Below are 18015 nucleotides of genomic sequence, written 5' to 3'. Positions count from 1 at the left end.
TAGAAGACTAATTAATGACTTTCATCAATAATGCCTGCTTTTACAGCAATGCTGATGCCAGTGTGAAGAGCATGCCCTCCTGTTTAGGTTACTATTTCTAATTCCAGAAATACTCTTGGAATATGATAATGATGAGCTCTTTTTGTTTTAAAACTGACTATATTCCTGACTTTGTCAATTCTGGGTTTTTAAAGTTTCTGAGAATCACATGAACGGTTGCAATTCGTCGCAGGGAGAAGAATGATTTTCAGTGGTATAGTACCTTTGAACAGAACATTTTTGTCTCTTGCATACCTGGGTTTTTTGTTGTTGTCAGATATTGAAAAGCAAAATATGACACCACCAATTATGCAGAGCGAGGCTCCTGCCCATCCAATAAACAGAGCAGCTCCTAATTCGTACCTGTGAGAAAACATGACCCAAGTATTACAGCTTATTTCCGGAGTGGGGTTTAAACAGTGTTTAACCCTGCTGGGTACCATTTACTGAATTCCGGTTCTACATTTTTGCTGTTGGAACTTGTAAAGGAAGCGGTAACACCTTTGCACCTGTAAAATGCTTTAAATTCTTCCTAAGGTGTTTTTATACCGCTGATGACTTTCCGATGACTTTCTTATACCTCTGCAACATTCTAAAAAGAAATCAGGGTGTCCAGGCAGGTGAGGTCAAAACCCAGGCCTCCTGACTTACTCGGCAACCCTCTTCCACACTCTGCCTTTGCTTCCCCAAACTCTGCCCCATTTATTCTGCCCCACAGGATAAACTACTCTGGCACCCTGCATTTAGAAAAGGGGAGGCTGCCTGTGTTTTCATTTCAGATCACTTCAGTAAATGTTTATCAAGCACCAATGAAATGCAAATAAACCTTGAGTAGAAGGTGTTCGCCAAGGGTCAGAGATGGAAATGGCATTATCTGGTTTATCACTACCATCTAGTGGGCAGCTTAATGTGCATGGTATGAAACATCTTCTAGGCCACCACACTGTGCAGATAACCTCAGGAGACACCAAAGTAACGGAGACAGTTCCTGCCTTGGGAGGTCATTATGCAAAAGGTAAGGGTAATGTGACTGAGAACCAGAAACAGGTCACTTGCCCCAGAGTGCTAGAGGAAACCCTTTTGGTTGAGGAACAGTCACCCAAACAAACGACCAATGACCCCCCCAAAGATTCAGGGGCTGTGTGCTGCTCCCACGTTTGCCTGTTCCTTTCCTGCAGAGTAGGTTTGTTCTTATAAAGGACTCCTTTGGGGCCCATGCACTTTCTCTGTAGTGCAAAAAACAAAAACAAAACCAAACTTCACAACAGTGGTTTTCAGTACAGAATGAAGTCGGAATGGGGCGGTCTGTTTGGATCACCAGAACCTAAGGAGCTGAGGCTTGGAAAGTCAGAGAAGAGAAGATATAGCCCAAGGTCAGTCCCATTTCCAGCCATCCCCGCCCCTAGTTGGGTCACTGTATGGCAATGGTGCTGTCCTGGCAATTTGAGGAAGATCTCCCTGAGGCTCTCATCTCTTCCGGCTTGCCATGTCACTACCTGAACTGTCATCCTCAACCCAGGCAGGCTTTGTAGTGTGGACTGAGAGGTCAGGAAGGATTAGGGCCACGAACCAGGAGAACAGGAAGCCACAAGGTCATCCGGGCACTGGTGCATTTTCAACTAGGATGGGGCGTGTGCACAACAAAGGCTGCCCTGTGGTCCTTTCTTTCCTCACTCTTGGGCTAAACCTTCAGGAACACAGGTGACAGATGGGACCAGGAACAACTGTGACAAAACAACGAGGTATTTTACTCTGGAACACCAGTTATGCTCTGGGAGCCCAGAACTACTCCAGGGGTTCTCATCATAAACAGAAAAGTTGTTCCGAAGTGATGAAAAACATCCTCCATCTACTCACAAAATCATGCCCAAGGAGGGCTGAGGAGGAAGCACACGGCTGGAGAGAAAACAAACTGGCCCGCTCTATTTCTGCTGCGACTTGGCAGGCCCCTGCCACTATTTTGTAAATCTTTGTTTTGGTTTGGTTTTGACTTTTTGAAGACAGGGTCTTGCTGGGCAGTCCAGGCTGGCCTTGAACTCACTCTGTAGCCCAGTGACAGTGAACTTTTCAGAGCTTTCAATGATACAAACACCTCCCCGCCGCACGCAGGCCATAAGTTCACACTGTACACTACCACACTGGCCTCAGACTTGACGGTCCTCCTGCCTTAGTTTCCCAAGTTCTAGGGTTGGAGCATGGGCCATCACCCCTGACTGTTTTTTAGATCTTGTCGCACTTGCCAGGCAATGAGACCTGGCCAGAGAAGGAGGGAGAGCACACCAGGGGGACTGTGGTGGGGACACCCAGGGTGGCTCAGGTTTCATCGGCCTGCTTCTTGTAAGTGGGGCCCCAGGAAAATGTGGAGTACCCGGGGGAAATGGGTGTGTGCAGATGACGCCTATGTAAGGCTTACTTATAGAAAACCCATTCTTGCAATAATGTAGGCCTTGGGTTGTACAAAGCCTATGCATTGGGGGCAAAAGTTTATATTAGCTATCGCTGAAAGACTGGGTTACCAGTGGAATTCAGTTTTGAAATGGTAACACTGATGAGTGGACTTCTAAAAATCTTAAACATTAAAAAAACCCATTTGGTTGTGTTGAGCTAAGTGGAATATTTATTATTTTCGCTACTGCCACCGTGATTAAAATGAGGACAGTACATTTGGAAAAGTTCTGGCCCCTTGCTCCGAGAGCCTCCTTAGGATCATTTGATTTCTCAGAGGATCCTGAAAGGCTGAGGCGTTCTCATTTATTACAAGAGTTTTTGTGTTATTTTTGGAGGGCCTCATCTGTTCTTTTTCAGAGCCAGTGTGCCCTGGTTTTACTGACTTCCCCCTCACCTCTTTTTTTTGTGCTGGGTGACAAGACAGCCCCAGGGCACTCAGAAAGAATTCCACACCCCAGAGCTTGGAGCCACTGAGAGCTTAATGAGCCAAGGAGAGAAACTCTCCTCTTTCTGAAGTAAGAACTAACTGTAGGTCTCACTGATTAGATTTTAAAATCCTAATAAAGTCTTTTACTCAGCTAAGGTTACATAAAAAGAACATAAAGCAACAGTTAAGTGTTCAGGGTTTGGATCACAGTTCCAGGGCTTAAGTCTGAGTTCTGTGATTTTTTTTTTTTACTTGTGCTGAAACACAAGAGAAGTCAACATGGGACAGCCTGGCTTTGATTTCCTCATCTGTAAAATGAGGACAGGGACACATCTCTCAGGGGTAGGATGAAGATTCCATATCGTAATGCAAATAAACCTGTCTTGGCATACACACAAGGTCCAGCCCAGCCCACTGTTATTACCTTGGACATGTGCTTGACCCACATCTGTACATATTTGGGAGAACCCCGGTCATGTTTCCTGGGAGAGACATGCTCTTTTGCTTCTATTGTTAGGTTCCATCACAGTTTACTGTAATTATTTGCTTAACGTCTGGCTAGCCTTGATAAACTGTAGGATTTGTGAGAACAAGGCTGTTCTGTTTCTTTCTCGTCCACTGTGAATACATGGTAAGCATGGGATCTAGCCTATCATTCCTGTGGAGGTGAGCAGGGGACACTACACAGCTCCCAAGGGTGGCAAATCAAACCCCAATGAGAAGAGGCGTTTACAAGGCTAATCCTGAGTGGCAGTGTGAGCTATGTAAATCAAAGTCTCCAGGGATACTGCAGTCCTGGCCTTCTGGACAAGGAGAGAGCCACAAGCAATGCTCAGGGTCTCAGACAAAGCCCTGCAGAAGCGAGTAACTTCAACAGCTACTCTAGCGAAAAGCACATTTTACCACCTTAGATGTTCCCGCTGTATTTTTTCAGGGAATGTTAAGCGGTTAATCTATGTATTGGAAGTGAATCTGTTTCCCATTACTGGTTTACCAAAATCACATTCACTTACGCAAATGTACTGAAGCCAGACCTACAGTTCTTAATGAGTCCGGTCAACTAAGAGACTCCAAAAACAGTGTTTTCATCTTTAAACCAAGATCATTCTTGCCCAGGCTACTGGAGAGCTGCCTGTGGGAGTCGATTCACCACCTTTCAGATAAGGAAGAAAAGAGCACAACAGAGGCCAGGCTGAGAGGGAGAAAGCTGGCTCAGGGCAGAGAGGACACTGAGGACCAGAGATCTGCAACAGATAACCTGAAATTTGGATAATCTCTCCGAAGTGTTGAAATTAGCAATCAGTGTCTTAGCGTTACAAAAAGTGAAGAAAGACTTCCAAGCAGAGGCAAAGGAGACATGCCTTGGAAATACCCTGCAGTAGATAGTCTATTGTTCTCGCTCTCTCTCACTCCTGCCTTTTAAGAACTTCAGTGTTTCCCAAAACACACACTGATAGGTGTGAACTGAAACCACTGTTGAGTACCGTCTTGACAGCCATTCAACAGTGAGGAAAAAAAAGTCTGAAAAAGAAAGAACCAGTTGCAAAAGCCATGACATGAAACTGTTAAAAAATAGAAGGCTTCACTCTGGATGAATACCACTTATTACATGTTGGACAGAATTCATCACGGAAGTCAAATGGAAATAATATTTTCCTTGGAATAGAGCCTGTGTGAGAAGTATAATCTATGAAAATGAATATGCAAGCCAATTGTTACTATAAGCCAAGTTCTGAATCCCTCCAGAAACTTTCAAGATGGTTTGAATTAATGCAGACACCATGCTGTGAGCCATAACAATGTTGTGTATGTGTGATGTTCCTGTCAATCATCCCTCCACTGACCCTGCTGATAACTAGAAACTTAATCACCCATGGTCTTGGGCAGTGGTATCCTATTTCAGTAAAGTTCAATATTTTATGAAAAGTCTCTGGCTTTCTCAGGGTGTAGTTGTGCTAACAGTAGTAATAAGGCACAGTTTTAGGAGGGAAGAAAGCTTAACTTTCAAAGGGAAAAAAGTGGGGAGAAAAGTAACATGATGATTGTGAAGTAAGCATCCTGTGAAAATGTTCTCCATGTAGAAATTTTTGGCCGTGATTGTTCCTTTTATTGTGCAGTCAAAAGATGACGCTGGATGGATCTGATGCCTGCTCACTCTAAGTCTTGAGATAGTTCACCAGGTCACATAACCTGCATCTGTGGTTTGAAAGGGCTGTGTATCTTTCATGTGTGTGATTTTATTAAAATAACACAGCAGCAGGGCTGACTGTGGAGTCCAGGGCATCTTTTTTAGATGTGTAAGGCAAAGCCAATGACACATATCTTTCCTCAAACTCCCACTTTGGCACTCCTGGTGCGGCTGCTTCATTTCCTCTCCAGCTGAACATTTCACTCCTCAGCGCTCGGCTTTCTTACTTCCAAGTTGCACAGTTAATAAGTGGGTAAAGAATCCGTGCACATGGGTAGGTATATCTCTTTGTCCTGAAATTAAATGTATCAACCAGACCTGCTGCAAAAAAGCTGGAGTCAATTTAAAAGTGTATCTTAACATCTTGTTCAGAATCTTCAACAGCCTATATCTGAAAACATTTCAAAATTGAATGAGGTGTTGGGAAAGAGTTACGTAGGGTAAGTTCTCCTGAGAATCTCAAAGGTATCTGTCTAGTTGCCAGTTTCCAGTTATTACTCATCAGAGGTGACCAAAGATTAAACAGACGAAATTACACAAGACTTTCTTCCTTTCCACAATGATTTCACACTAGGACCTTTTAAATCTTCCTCCTTGAGACCTAAGTGTCATAAAATAAGACCTCCAACATTTCAACATATATTTCTTAATAACTCATCTCAGTAGACTGTATAAAGTAACATACCGCTACCTTTATATACTCTGTAAGGGCTGGCACCCTTCAAAATAGAGTTAGCATTGTTTTGAGTGTTACTAGATATGGTTCTAAACAGCTTAAATGTTCTATCTCATTTAACTCTGACAACTTCTTATCCTCATTCCACTAGTAGGGGTACAAGGCAAAGAAAGGACAAGTAATTTCTTCAAGGTTGCATAGCTAATAAGTAGCAGAACAGGGCTTACTTCCTAGATCCAGGGTCCTATTATTACACAATGTGCTATGCTGACTCCTCTCCCAATTCCTTTAACTGTTATCATGTGTACCCTGGTAGTGCATTCCTGTAAGCCCAGCAGTCAGGAGGCTGAGGCAGGACTGTCATGAGTTTTGAGGCCAACCAGGACTACTAGTGAGTTCAAGGCTAGCCTGAACTGCACAGGAAGACCCTGTCTCAAAAACAATATCATCAACAAAAACCAAGCATGCTGTTCCCACTCTATATACATAGTCCCACATCACTACTGACTTATAATCCTTGCTGTAAATGTTATGCAGCCCAGACTAAGGTAATCAATTATAATGAAGACAGAGAATGAAGTTAAATATCCTAGTAAGGTGAGACTGATATCCAGCTTCTTCAAAAAGATTCCAAAATTAACAGGCAGACTCCTTTTAGAGTCTAGTTTGGAAGACTAATAAACAAGCAGGTGCTCACCCAGTGTATTATGATGGGTTCACAGGACACAAAGGGAGACCCAGGTGAGCACGTTATTCCTATCAATGCTTTCTTGCCCCAAACCACTAACTTCCTGGATGCCTTGCTTTGTTTTCTTCCTTAAATGGGAAGTCCTGAAAAATGATCGGAAATAAACCAGAGTAAGACAGATAGGAGCTGAATGCAGGAAGCAGGATACACTGAGAGGAATAATTATTCCATGTACTAGTCTGTAAAAGAAAATAGAGTTGCCAGTCAGTTGGTATCCAAGCAGATTTTTAAGGCCTGTGATGAAAAGAATTCAGGGATCAGAAATAGTCAATGCGGCTTCCAAACGAAGTACGTTCACGGAATAACACCTTAATATTTAACAGCGAAATCTAATTCGTTCTTAATACCTGGCACTATGCAGAATCTCCAAAGATCTATGAGCCCTTTACCAACAGTGGCTCATTCTTCAAATAACCTCATGAGTAATCTTAAATGAATAAACATCATAAGTTAATAAATTATAAGGACAGAAGAGTAAAATTAAATATCTTGGCAAGTTCCCCCGTGAGACCGATATTCTTTCCAACCTTGCCTAGGAAGATCTGTATTCTACTTCTTGAATGGTTGATTGTTCATTTAACTGGACAATAAGGATGAGATAGCTTATCTGAAAGTAGGGAGCTTTTTATTTTTTTTTTCTTCTTTATCTTTTATTTTTTAGTCCTGGGGAATGAACTTCATCCTTGTACAACTCCAGCCTGCTCTGTACCACAGGGCTACATCCCCAGCCTGGCATTTACTTCTAACTATTAAATGACCACAGTGGTGAAAAGATTTTACCTCACAAAAGCTCAAATCTTGAAGTAGAAATCAAATATGCCAGGAATGAAGAGTGTGCCATGGTTTTGAAAATAATAAAAACAGAAAAGCTTGGAGAATAAGACCCAAACAGGAAAGCATCTAAGCCATAACATTAATGGCAAATCTCATACACAGAAAGAGAATAAACCTAAGATCACAATGTTCCATTTTCCTTGAAGAGAGAACTGCGTAAGTGCCATGACTTTGCTTAATTGAAAAAGTTTCTTCATGTCAACCATTTCTTACTCGGAACAGTTTAAGAAAACAAAGCAAAGCATCCAGGAAGTTAGTGGTTTGGGGCAAGAAAGCATTGATAGGAATAACGTGCTCACCCTGGGATGGTGATTCAGGCTGGGGGGTACTGTTACCATAGCTGCCGAGAAGGGAGGTTCGTTCTTTCTCTTTCCTTTTTTTTTTTGGTAGGTTTTGTTTCAGTAAAAAGGAGCCTAAGAGTAGAAAAACAGTTTTCAAGGCCCTGCATGCTAGAAGCATGAATCTAATCTTTCTTGAATGCAAGGAAGTAGAACCCAGAGGAAGAGCACAGTTCTGTCAAATGTAACTTGGAAGAAAAATCTTTCCAGGTCTGCACTGGGAAAGGAAGAGTCTTAGAATTCTTAACAGCCACTGGAAACTCAGCCCTGGAGTGTGGCTGGCAGGATCTCTGCCCTGGCTTGCCATCAAAAGCCACTCTCGTTTTTCTCACAGGAGAGCTCTGCAGAGTCCTGCAGCACAGTACGAACTCTAGTGATAAGCTGAGTGTATTTTTCTAACTTCGGAAGCCCAGGTGCATCCCATGGTGATGTCAACCAGGAGGAGCCACTTAACGCACTAGAGAAGCTCTATTAAAATCAATGGCAGCAAACCAGCACCAGAACCTCGCTCTGAGGCCTGAACTATCCTGAGCACATTTTAGGGTATCAGGCAGCAATTCAATCAGCACGCAATGTGTCTCAGTATTCAGCCCAAGATGCCAAGAACATGGGTTCACGCGACAGTCATATCTTCTGGGGCTGCAGTGGGAGGCACAGGTGCTGGGGGCTTGGGTTTTAAAGGACACAGGAACACAGCTGGGAGAGGAGGGCTTATGCACCTCCACAGAAAGCTTTTTTGCTTGCAGTCCTGAAGCACCGCGGTTTCTACAGTAACAACTTCCCTTTTAGTCACTGTTGGCCAAGAAGTGGAAAGGGATACTTTCTGATCTCTAGGAACTTACTTAAAGCTCTTGCCAACAGAGCAAGACACCAAAGAAATAGGGAAGCCTACAGCTGCCTTCTCCAAACCTCAGCTCACTCGCGATTGGCCCAGCCAGGAACTTTGATTCCTGCACCTAATCCTCTCTAGTCATGGACAAACGAAATCAGAGCCACCAATGGAAAATTCTAGCAAAGGCCAGCTGGGAAAGTCCTATCCCCGAGGACAGGCCAAATGAAAACCTTGCTTTAATCACAATGACATTTCAGTACTTATGAAACCAGTCTCTTCTGTCTCCATAGCCAGTGCGCAGCCTACTGATGTTGTTGAATTATCCTGTGTACCAGAAGGTGGTGGTAACAGAAAATCAGAGGAAATTATGATAATTGGTTGGTGTATAAAAAGCACATTTGTTTATATAAGGTCTTTGAATTCCTGTCATTCCTGTCATATATCACTTTTATGCCTCTTCTGTCACTGTAATGAGAATCTGGTCACATTTATAATTCTCAGGCTTTGATTCTTTGATCCAGTTAGAATTCACTTAGATCACTGAGGGCCTTTCTTTGTGTGAGATACTGAAGGGAATAACAGAAAAAGGAGAGAAAGTTCCAGTCTTAGGGAGTCAACACATGATCAACCCACATGTTTGTTTATAGTGTATAGTTTCTATAATACTTCCATGTGAAGTATTTACAAATACGTTGGTAAGCAGTGCTTCCCCCCACCCCGCGCCCCAGTACTGGGGGCTGAACCAGAGCCTTCACACTGAGCTACATCCCCAGACCTTTTATTTTTCATTTTGAGACGAAGTCTTGCTAAGTCACTAAGTTATCCAGGCTGCGCACAAACCTCAATTCTCCTGCCTCAGGTTCCTACCGTGCTGGGATTATAGCTAAGTGCCACCACACTCAGCTAGCAGCACTGTTTCTAATAACCCTACTTCTGGTACTTTTAATTACACAAGATTAACTGTAAAATTGTTAGTGTTATTTTAAATCATTGCAAAAAAAAGCCCTAAAAGATCATCAACTTTATACTATACAAAATTTAAAAAGGACTCTTAATAATAACTAATATACTGAAAGGGAATTTAAATGAAGCCTGCCAAGGATGCCCCGCAAGATCAGGCAGACACGTCCACACTGGACAAACCTGATAACAGAACATTCCTTTCTTTGTGTAAGCTTGTCTAACAAAAGGCCCTAAGCAGAACCTAAAATATTCCTTTGTTATCCCCGTCTTTGTATAACTAATAGCCTTGCAATATAATTTAAAATGTAACAGGACATTTCTTCCTTTGTAGAACCCATGCTTTCTATACCTGATGACCTTACAATAGAACCTAGGATGTTTAAACTCCCTTAGCAACCCCAAGATGTCACCCAGCCTTCCAATCCTAAATCATAAAATCTGCCTCTGTACATTGCCCCCTAGCTTTCCCTATTAAAGCCCCAAGACCCCATCGAGGCAGGGATCTGGCTCTTTGGGAGAGATCCTAGTCAGAAGCCCATTGGTGTAATAAACTTCCTCCTAAATCTCCTTGGTACCATCTCTCCCAGGTTGGCTTTCCATAACGATACTACAGAAAAGCCAATATGGGTGCATGCATGCACACACATGTATTCAAAGCATGTATTTATTCTCTTAGCAACTCAATGAAATAGATTCAGTTATCATCCTTCTTTTACAAATGAGACTATACAGAGAGAGACACTAGGCAGATACAGAGAAAGGACTACAGAGAGACCAACAGTGGGACTGGAATAGTTCAGTGAACACTGAGGATTTGGAAGAGATAAAGCTCTCATAGTACAACATTACTGAACTGTGTTTTTATAGATGATAGAAGACTAAGACACTCTGACAGTACTGAACTGAATCTCACAAGCACAGAAAGCATTCAGGAATGAGCCCTACCCTTTTGACAAAGGGTTCCAATGACTTAAGATGCAGACAAAGACATCCCTGATAACTGTCAGGAAAGCCAAAAGAGTGACGTTAAAAAGATAATCCCAGAAAGCTAGCAACGTATTAAGATAAACCATAAAAAATAGGATTTTGTAGTACATTTATGATATCAAACCCTGAGATAAACACAGCATTTCATTTGAATATCACTAAAATGCTTCTGGTCTCCAGAGTATCTTCTGAGTTTTCATCTCAGTGTTTGGTGCCATGTGCATCTGTGCAAGTCTCCTTATCAAAAATAAGTTAGCAGAAAAAAAAAAAAAAAATAAGTTAGCAGAAAATTTACAAACCAGGACACTGTTTCCTAACACAGGCAGGAAAGTTAAAGTTTATACTAGGGACCAAGATAGTCATTTTTGTTTTACATTTCATAAAGATTTTGAGTGAAAACCTCTTTAAAATGCACAAAAAGAACTTCCTGGTAAAAAGTATATGTAGCATCTTGACAAAAATTATGAAGCAGTAGAATATTATAAATCATACATTTTAAAGCAAGTGTCTATAATTCAACCACCTGATTTAAGTGATAGTTTAGTTGGCTAACTAGTTTAATCCAAGTTCCCTTAAACATATTACGTGATGTCTTTCCTCAAATTTGCATAAGAGGTCCGCCTACAAAGGTATTGTAAAAATACAATAATCTAGGGGCTGGGGTTTTAGCTCAGTGGCATAAGCACCTGCCTTGCAAGCAGGCGGTCATGAGTTCGATCCCTGGTACCGATAAAAACAGAAAAAAAATACAATAATCTAGTATTTATAATGCTCTACCATGGAGCTCAACATGTACTAGTTATTATTTTCATTACATTGCATAATTTGAACATTTCCTATGCTAATGACAGAACTAGAAAATTGACTTTCTGAAGATTGATAAATACTTCAAAAATGTAATGTTCATTTAACTAGTTATTTCAGTAATTCGCTTTATTTTATTGTTTAGGTACCAGGAATTGAATTCACAACCTTGCCAGGCAGGCCCTGTGCTATTGAGCTATTTCCCTGGTCAGTAATTTGCTTTTTAAAAAATGTATAACACTTGATCTGAAGTCTGAAAGAACTGCCAGCCTGGTCAATAGCAACATACATGTTTACACACGTGACTTCCTATACAGGTATGTGAGCAGTCTCATGAAAGACAAAAGATTTGATGTGCGGTTATTTCTGATTTGGTATCTGTGGGGTTTTCCCAATGCAGTGAAATAAGCCCAGGAAAACTATGAGAGTCAACAACCTCTAGCTTCAAAGCAAGGAACAAGCAAACTGATCACCCTAACACACTCATCTGCAACTGAGCAGCCAATTTGGGTATCAGTACCAGGCTCACAGCACTTTTTAAAACCTGTGAATTGTGTCAGTTCTTTATGGCGGTTGATAAGGAGGAGCATGTTACAGAAGAACAAATTTACAAGGCCCAGAGACAAATATTTGCCCAGGGGAAGTATCATTTTGGATGAATAAGATCCAGACAAGTCTCGAAATCTCTTTCTCTTATGTTTCTGCTCTTTCTTTTCCACCTCACACCTCCCTTCCATTTTCCCTATGTGAGACTTCAGTTTTAGGATGTACAATGGGTACAGTTCACGTTCTCCATCCTCAGCCTTGTGCTATCTAAAGACAATACAAAGCTAATAAAGTAATTAAATGCTTATTTTGTCAATGTGGAGCTAAATTTAAAGGATGCCATCAGCTACTACTTATTAGGATGCTTCACTTTCCAACAGCCATGTAGGAATCTCATGCCTCTGAATCCAGAACATTATTGTATGTAATTTTCTGTGAGTTACAAACACATACTGCAGACTGAGATGAACACTTACTTTTGCTCCACAAAGAGGGGATCAAAGAATTCTGTTGTGATTTTGTTTGCATATAGGGAACAGCCAGTCATTGAGCACAGCCCTAAAGGTATCAAATGGAAAGCACACTAGTTAGTATTATTTCATTAATATCACAAAGCACCTTTTTTGGAAGAAAGTTGTTTTTTTATGCAGGATATATAAATACCATTTTGGGGGGAGTGATTACCAGGAGTTGAACTCATGACCTTGTGCTTGCCAGGCAGGCACTGTGCCACTGAGCTACATCCCCAACCCCAAGAAAGTTATTATTTACCTGACAGTATGAATACAATTCCAGCCAAACAAGCAATTTTAGCTTTGGTTTTATCTGAGCCTCCGACTTTGGTACACTTCATTCCGAAGAGTGCAAATATGGAACCAAAAAAGCCCAGGCTGACGGCAGCAATCATGAGCCCTCTACATGCCTGAATATAACCTGCAATGAGAGCAGACATTTATGTTAACATGAAACATGCAGCTGTCTAGGGAGAAATCTTCAGCTTATATTGTCATTCTGGGGGATTGTTCTGCTGTCTAAAAAAAATAACCAGGAGATCAGACAAAGAGAGGAAGGAAAACAGGTTAATCTGCAGTGTCCACCTACGTCAAGCACTTGAAAGTTTAGTTTATGCATAAAGCTCCAGCAGGATCTCTATTATTATTCTCAGATTTGCTGATGAGGTAATTGAGGTATCAACATCTCCATTATTTGCCAGAGGTGAGTCAGTAAAGGACAGAGGGACCTCATTCTAATTTAGACTGTAACATCCATGCCACAGACTTTCCTGTGAGACATCATCTATTCCCTCAAAACTCTCTAACTCCTCTGCAGGTCAACCTTTTAGACAAGTTTTAGTGGTTTTTGTTTGTCTTGCTTTGGTCTTTTTTGAGACAGGGTCTTGCAATGCAGTTCAGGCTGCACTTGAACTCACATCACAGCCAAAGTTGGTCTTGACCTTGCAATGATCCTCCTGCCTCAGCCCCCCGAGTACTGAGATTACAGGCGTGTACCACCATGCCCAGCCTAAATAGGTATATTAGTGACCTGACATTATAAAATTCTAAATGTTATACTTCATCAGCAAGAGCTGCCGAAGAGTCAAATCTAGTAGTACTGAAGATTTATACATGAGATTCATTGGAATATTTTTATTCCATGAACCACAAGGAGTTTAAATCAAGAAAAAACTTGAGTGACATTGCATTTTGGTCAGGGAACATAGAGTTCGACTTTAAAATGTATTGCTTGTAGAAGAGTAATTTATAATTATTAAATCAACTGTTTGCATATATATGGGTACATTTAAAATACCCTCAAAGTAAGTTCTGTCAGTTTGTTGGATTATCCTTCCTGTACCATTTATTCCCTTACATATTTTTATTTGTACAGCCAGAGTGATGGTAAACTTCAATGTGGCTTTTATCCAGATACTAATACACTGTAAATTAACAGGATTTAAGCTAATAACTTTTTACTACATAAATCGTTTTCATTCCAGTTTGAAAGAATGAGAGAAGCGTACAGGGTGTAAGTAAATATTTGTTAAGTAAATGAACACACTTATATCGGGTTTACATTGGAATTAAACTTTCTAATTGGAAAAAAATACTCTTAAATACCAAGATATAGTGAGGAACTTATTAGTATTTAGGTGAAGAAAACAAGAAGTGATCATAAAATCATAAGCATCATAAATTCAGGAAGTAAATGCTGGTGGCATCCACTCTCATGTTTCTTTGGAAAAGAATGAAATTTAAGCTTGAATCTCATGCCCAGGATACACTCTGAAGAGCAGACAGGGGCTGTTGTATTTAACTGTAACCACTACAGCTCATAAACGCATACCTCACTAGGGTCCTAGTGCAAGCTACCTCCATACAGAAAGTAATGGCACTGATGCTGACAGGAGGCCAGGAGGACCCGCGTGAGCCCATGGCGAGCACCCTGGACCGGAAGTGGTCACCGTTCACAAAAGCTGCGGGTACAGTGTGGTTTCATTATTTTGTATAATCTACGGTTTTGAGGTGTTTTAGATAATCCAAAATGTAATCATTAAACAATTAAAAAATGGACACACACACAGTACTCCATCTTTATCAGTGTGAGATGGATGTGTGGATGTCTCAAACTGTTGACAGTATCAAACCCCTACACATACTCTATGTCCTATAAATATGCGATAAAGTTTTAATTAGTCACCATAAGTAGTTAATAATACGTAATGATAAAATAGAATAAGTATAACAATTTACTAGTTATTTAAAACTTATGTGTATTTCTGGAATTTCCATTTAATATTTTTGGATTTTGGGTGAGGATGAGTAACTGAGAACAAGGAAGTTAAACCATGGATGTGAGAAGATAACTCTGTGTGTGTATGTGTGTGTGTGTGTGTGTGCAGAGAGAGACAAACACACACACACACATATTCCTGGAAATCTTTATCGTGCACCATAATTTGCATTTACCTTCATTTTCCCAAATGTTTTATTACAAAGCAGATGGTCTGGAATTTACCAAAGGTTAAGTTCTACAATTCAGTCATTTAGAACAGGAAATACATTTTCCCACAGGGTAAACAGTGGTTAGAACCCAGGCCAACGCAGTCAACCCTTCATGTCACAGGGAAAATACCAGCAGTCTTTATACTTACGCTATCACTATGCAAACCATTCTTTCTGAGTCTCTCATTTTGAACTCTTTCATCTCAGAACTGCTCTGGTCTCTTGGTACAAGTGAAAGAGAAGAGATGGACCAAGCAGGTTCTGATTGGCTCAAATCCTCCTCTTCACCCTGGAAAGCAAGGCACCTCTCTTCTGGAGAATGCAGCAATGAATTGCTAACTTTCTGCATTCACATATGAAAAAGGCCCTTCACAAGGACCACTGGTGGCAGACTTTCTGAAAGGCAGAGTCAAAAGCAGGGGATAAACTCCTCGACCAGCTGCAAGAGGAACCAGGTTGTTGATAAGCCTGAGGGTTGTAAGTGAGGGGCCACACTCACAGACTCAGGCTTTAAGGGACTTGTAACAAACTCTAAGTTTATCTTTTGCAACCCAGCTTTTTTTTTTTTAAACAGCTCCTGAGGGCAAAACTCCCATCAGGTGAAGTGGTAGTAAAATCCTAGCCAAGGAGACCATTATTTTTGACAGGCTTAATTTACTGACACTGTTAATGACTAATTAACACATTAAAGTGCTGAGACATGAACATATTTCCTTAGAAGTCCTCCGAAGTATAACTTAGTTTCTCCTGGAAGATGAGGCAAACATTCCCACTAATAAAAATAGATAGCATGCTGTAAAAACAACCTGGCTGAAAATTATTCTTAGCTGAAGTTAGAGTGGTGCTTGGAAAGGAATATTGTTAGCAATAAACTAAACACTGGCTCATTCAACCATGAAATTTTCACTAGTGACTTTAAACTAATGAATTCCACTGGAGGAAACCTCCAAAGTGTCCCTTGAAAGTCAAGTGTTTTCCAAATGATAGGTCCGTATTTTCAACTGCAACCAGCAAAAATGAAAATATCCACTTGGTGGAGACAACTCACCAGCAGCCTTAGCTAGTTCTTGAGTTTAAGGGAGAGAAAAGAAGGTACTTCTCTTAGACCTATAACTTTGTGTATTTTTGCAAATTCTACTGGGGTTAGGGCAGTGCCAGTCCAATCAGTAGACCGAGCCAGCGATCACTCCCCCTTAATTTCCAGCATTGCACTATGAATCAATCATATACTCTAGATTCAGCCACCTCCCAAAAAACCTCTATGACTGCATGAGGCTGGGAGGGGGCATCTTGATACAAACCATAACAATTAGTAAGAAACTCATCAAAGCTCCCTTCCATAATACTAAGATTGAAATCAGAGTTGGAATCTTAACATGGCACAACATCCGATCTAAACCTCTTCTTCCTTGTAGGGAAAACTGGAATAGCAGTTTCATCCTGAGAGTGAGAAATCAGGGCTTTGTGATCATCATCTGCATCTGTGAGGCTTTTCTTCTTAATTCAAGATAAGTGAGAATCATGAGCCTTCTCTTTTCCTTCTTGGGTTCCTTTACCAACCCACAGCTCATGCCTGATTTAAAGGAAAGACTGAACTTCATGAGCCACAAGGCCCACAGTAAGATGGCTTTCTCCTTCCATTCCAAAGGCAATACAGACAGAACTCATCAGATGCATCTGACCTGGAAATTCAGGGCAGAAAGCACACAAGTGGAGGGACCTGCTCTGGAAACCAAGGAAGGGACTGATAAATGTGATTATATTATCCGTGAAACTATGACAAAAGCCAGCACAAACTTAAAACATAAGCACTGGATCAGGACTGCACACATCTATTGCATATATATTCAGAGTCAAGCATTGACAAATCACAAGCCAAAAAGAAGATATGGACAACTCATGGAAGAACTGTCCATGAATACACAGTAAGATGATCAAAACCACCAGGAATCAGGGAAATGCCAATTAAAATGACACCAAGACAAAAACTACCACCCATAATCCTGAAGGAAGAAGTGAGTGGTATGAACATGGAAAAGCAGTTCTCACCATTAATGGAATGTGATTTGGCAGGAGGAACCAAATATTTAAATGCATGTTCTATTGGTCTGGAAATACCATTGCTCAGTGGAATAGATTACTCATGCTCACAAAAAGGCAAATAAAAAGAATTTCAGTAAAGTGCTAATAACAGCAAAAAGTTGGAAAGGGTCTGGTCATTGCAATGGGTAAATGATTAAATAAGCCAGTTTTTCCAGAATGATGAATACTATGCAGCAGTTAAAAACAGTCATGCCATCTTGACTGACTCTGCAAGATGTGATTAATTTCAAAGCATTACAGAACATATAAGTTTTGTTTTTTAAAAAATCACTTTTCCAGTCCCATGAACACACAGAAAAGCCATTGCACAAGCTAGGAAGCATGTGAGTGTCACTCCCCTCAGCTCCACTCCCAGGGAGCTCTAGGACTCCTTCTTCCCCAGTATCTCACTTGCCCCCAAATCAAGGACCACCTCCAGGTTCACTTCAGATGCTAAAGGGAACAGTCACTGTTGTCCTGCACTCAACAGTCTTCCAGAAACATCTCTTTCTCCTCTCCTCTGTACCCCAGCTGTGTACAGAAGGAAGCTGTGCCTATCTGGCACGCTATCTCAAGCGACAATAGTGTTACAAAGAACGCTCTTGGACAGCTCCTGTCAACCCTGTGCTTCTGAATGTAAACCGCAGAAACAACAACCGGCCTGTTCATCTACCTGGGCGCGCTCCGCTGGGCACAGGAAATTCAACAGCAATGCTAGGGAATAAACAGTGTTCCGGCCACTTCTTTTACACAACAGGACGCAGACCAGGGTGCCACCCTTCCAAGGCCAGACACGTATTCCTTTATACCACGTTCCATCCAACACGGAGTTGAGCAACAGTTTGCTTTTCGTGGCAAGCACTGTCTTAGCTGGATGAAATCTTGTATTTACCCAGCTATGCAAATAAAAAAAAAAACTGCAAGAGCAATAATAAAGAAAGGGAAGACACTTCAAATCTAAAAATAATGTAAATGACTTCTGAAGTTTCTGCCAGGGTTCCATCCTGTTGCTTGCTGTAAAATCCTGGAAGAAAAGAATCCTAGAACTTGAGCAAGGTGTCTGGGCTGACATCAAGTGTTTTCTGCAAACTAAAGAGAGCC

At 41.2% G+C, this 18015-nt stretch overlaps 1 protein-coding gene across 2 annotated transcripts in view; it reads right to left on the bottom strand.

The window, feature by feature from the left end:
* Cldn10 (claudin 10) overlaps positions 1-18015 on the bottom strand; it is a 112443-nt gene that overhangs the window by 610 nt on the left and 93818 nt on the right. For both annotated transcript variants that reach the window (XM_003477609.5, XM_063246945.1), the window contains exons 2-4: positions 12602-12763; positions 12307-12388; positions 295-402 (exon numbers count right to left, since the gene is read on the bottom strand). In XM_003477609.5, the coding sequence (XP_003477657.1) occupies positions 295-402; positions 12307-12388; positions 12602-12763 (352 nt within the window). The remainder of the gene's footprint in view (positions 1-294; positions 403-12306; positions 12389-12601; positions 12764-18015) is intronic.

This window comes from Cavia porcellus, unplaced genomic scaffold (assembly GCF_034190915.1).
Source record: "Cavia porcellus strain 051 isolate PalLab524CR breed Dunkin Hartley unplaced genomic scaffold, mCavPor4.1 scaffold_4, whole genome shotgun sequence".
In the NCBI taxonomy this organism is placed as follows: Eukaryota; Metazoa; Chordata; class Mammalia; order Rodentia; family Caviidae; genus Cavia; species Cavia porcellus.
This window is presented reverse-complemented; position numbering and strand designations above follow the sequence as displayed.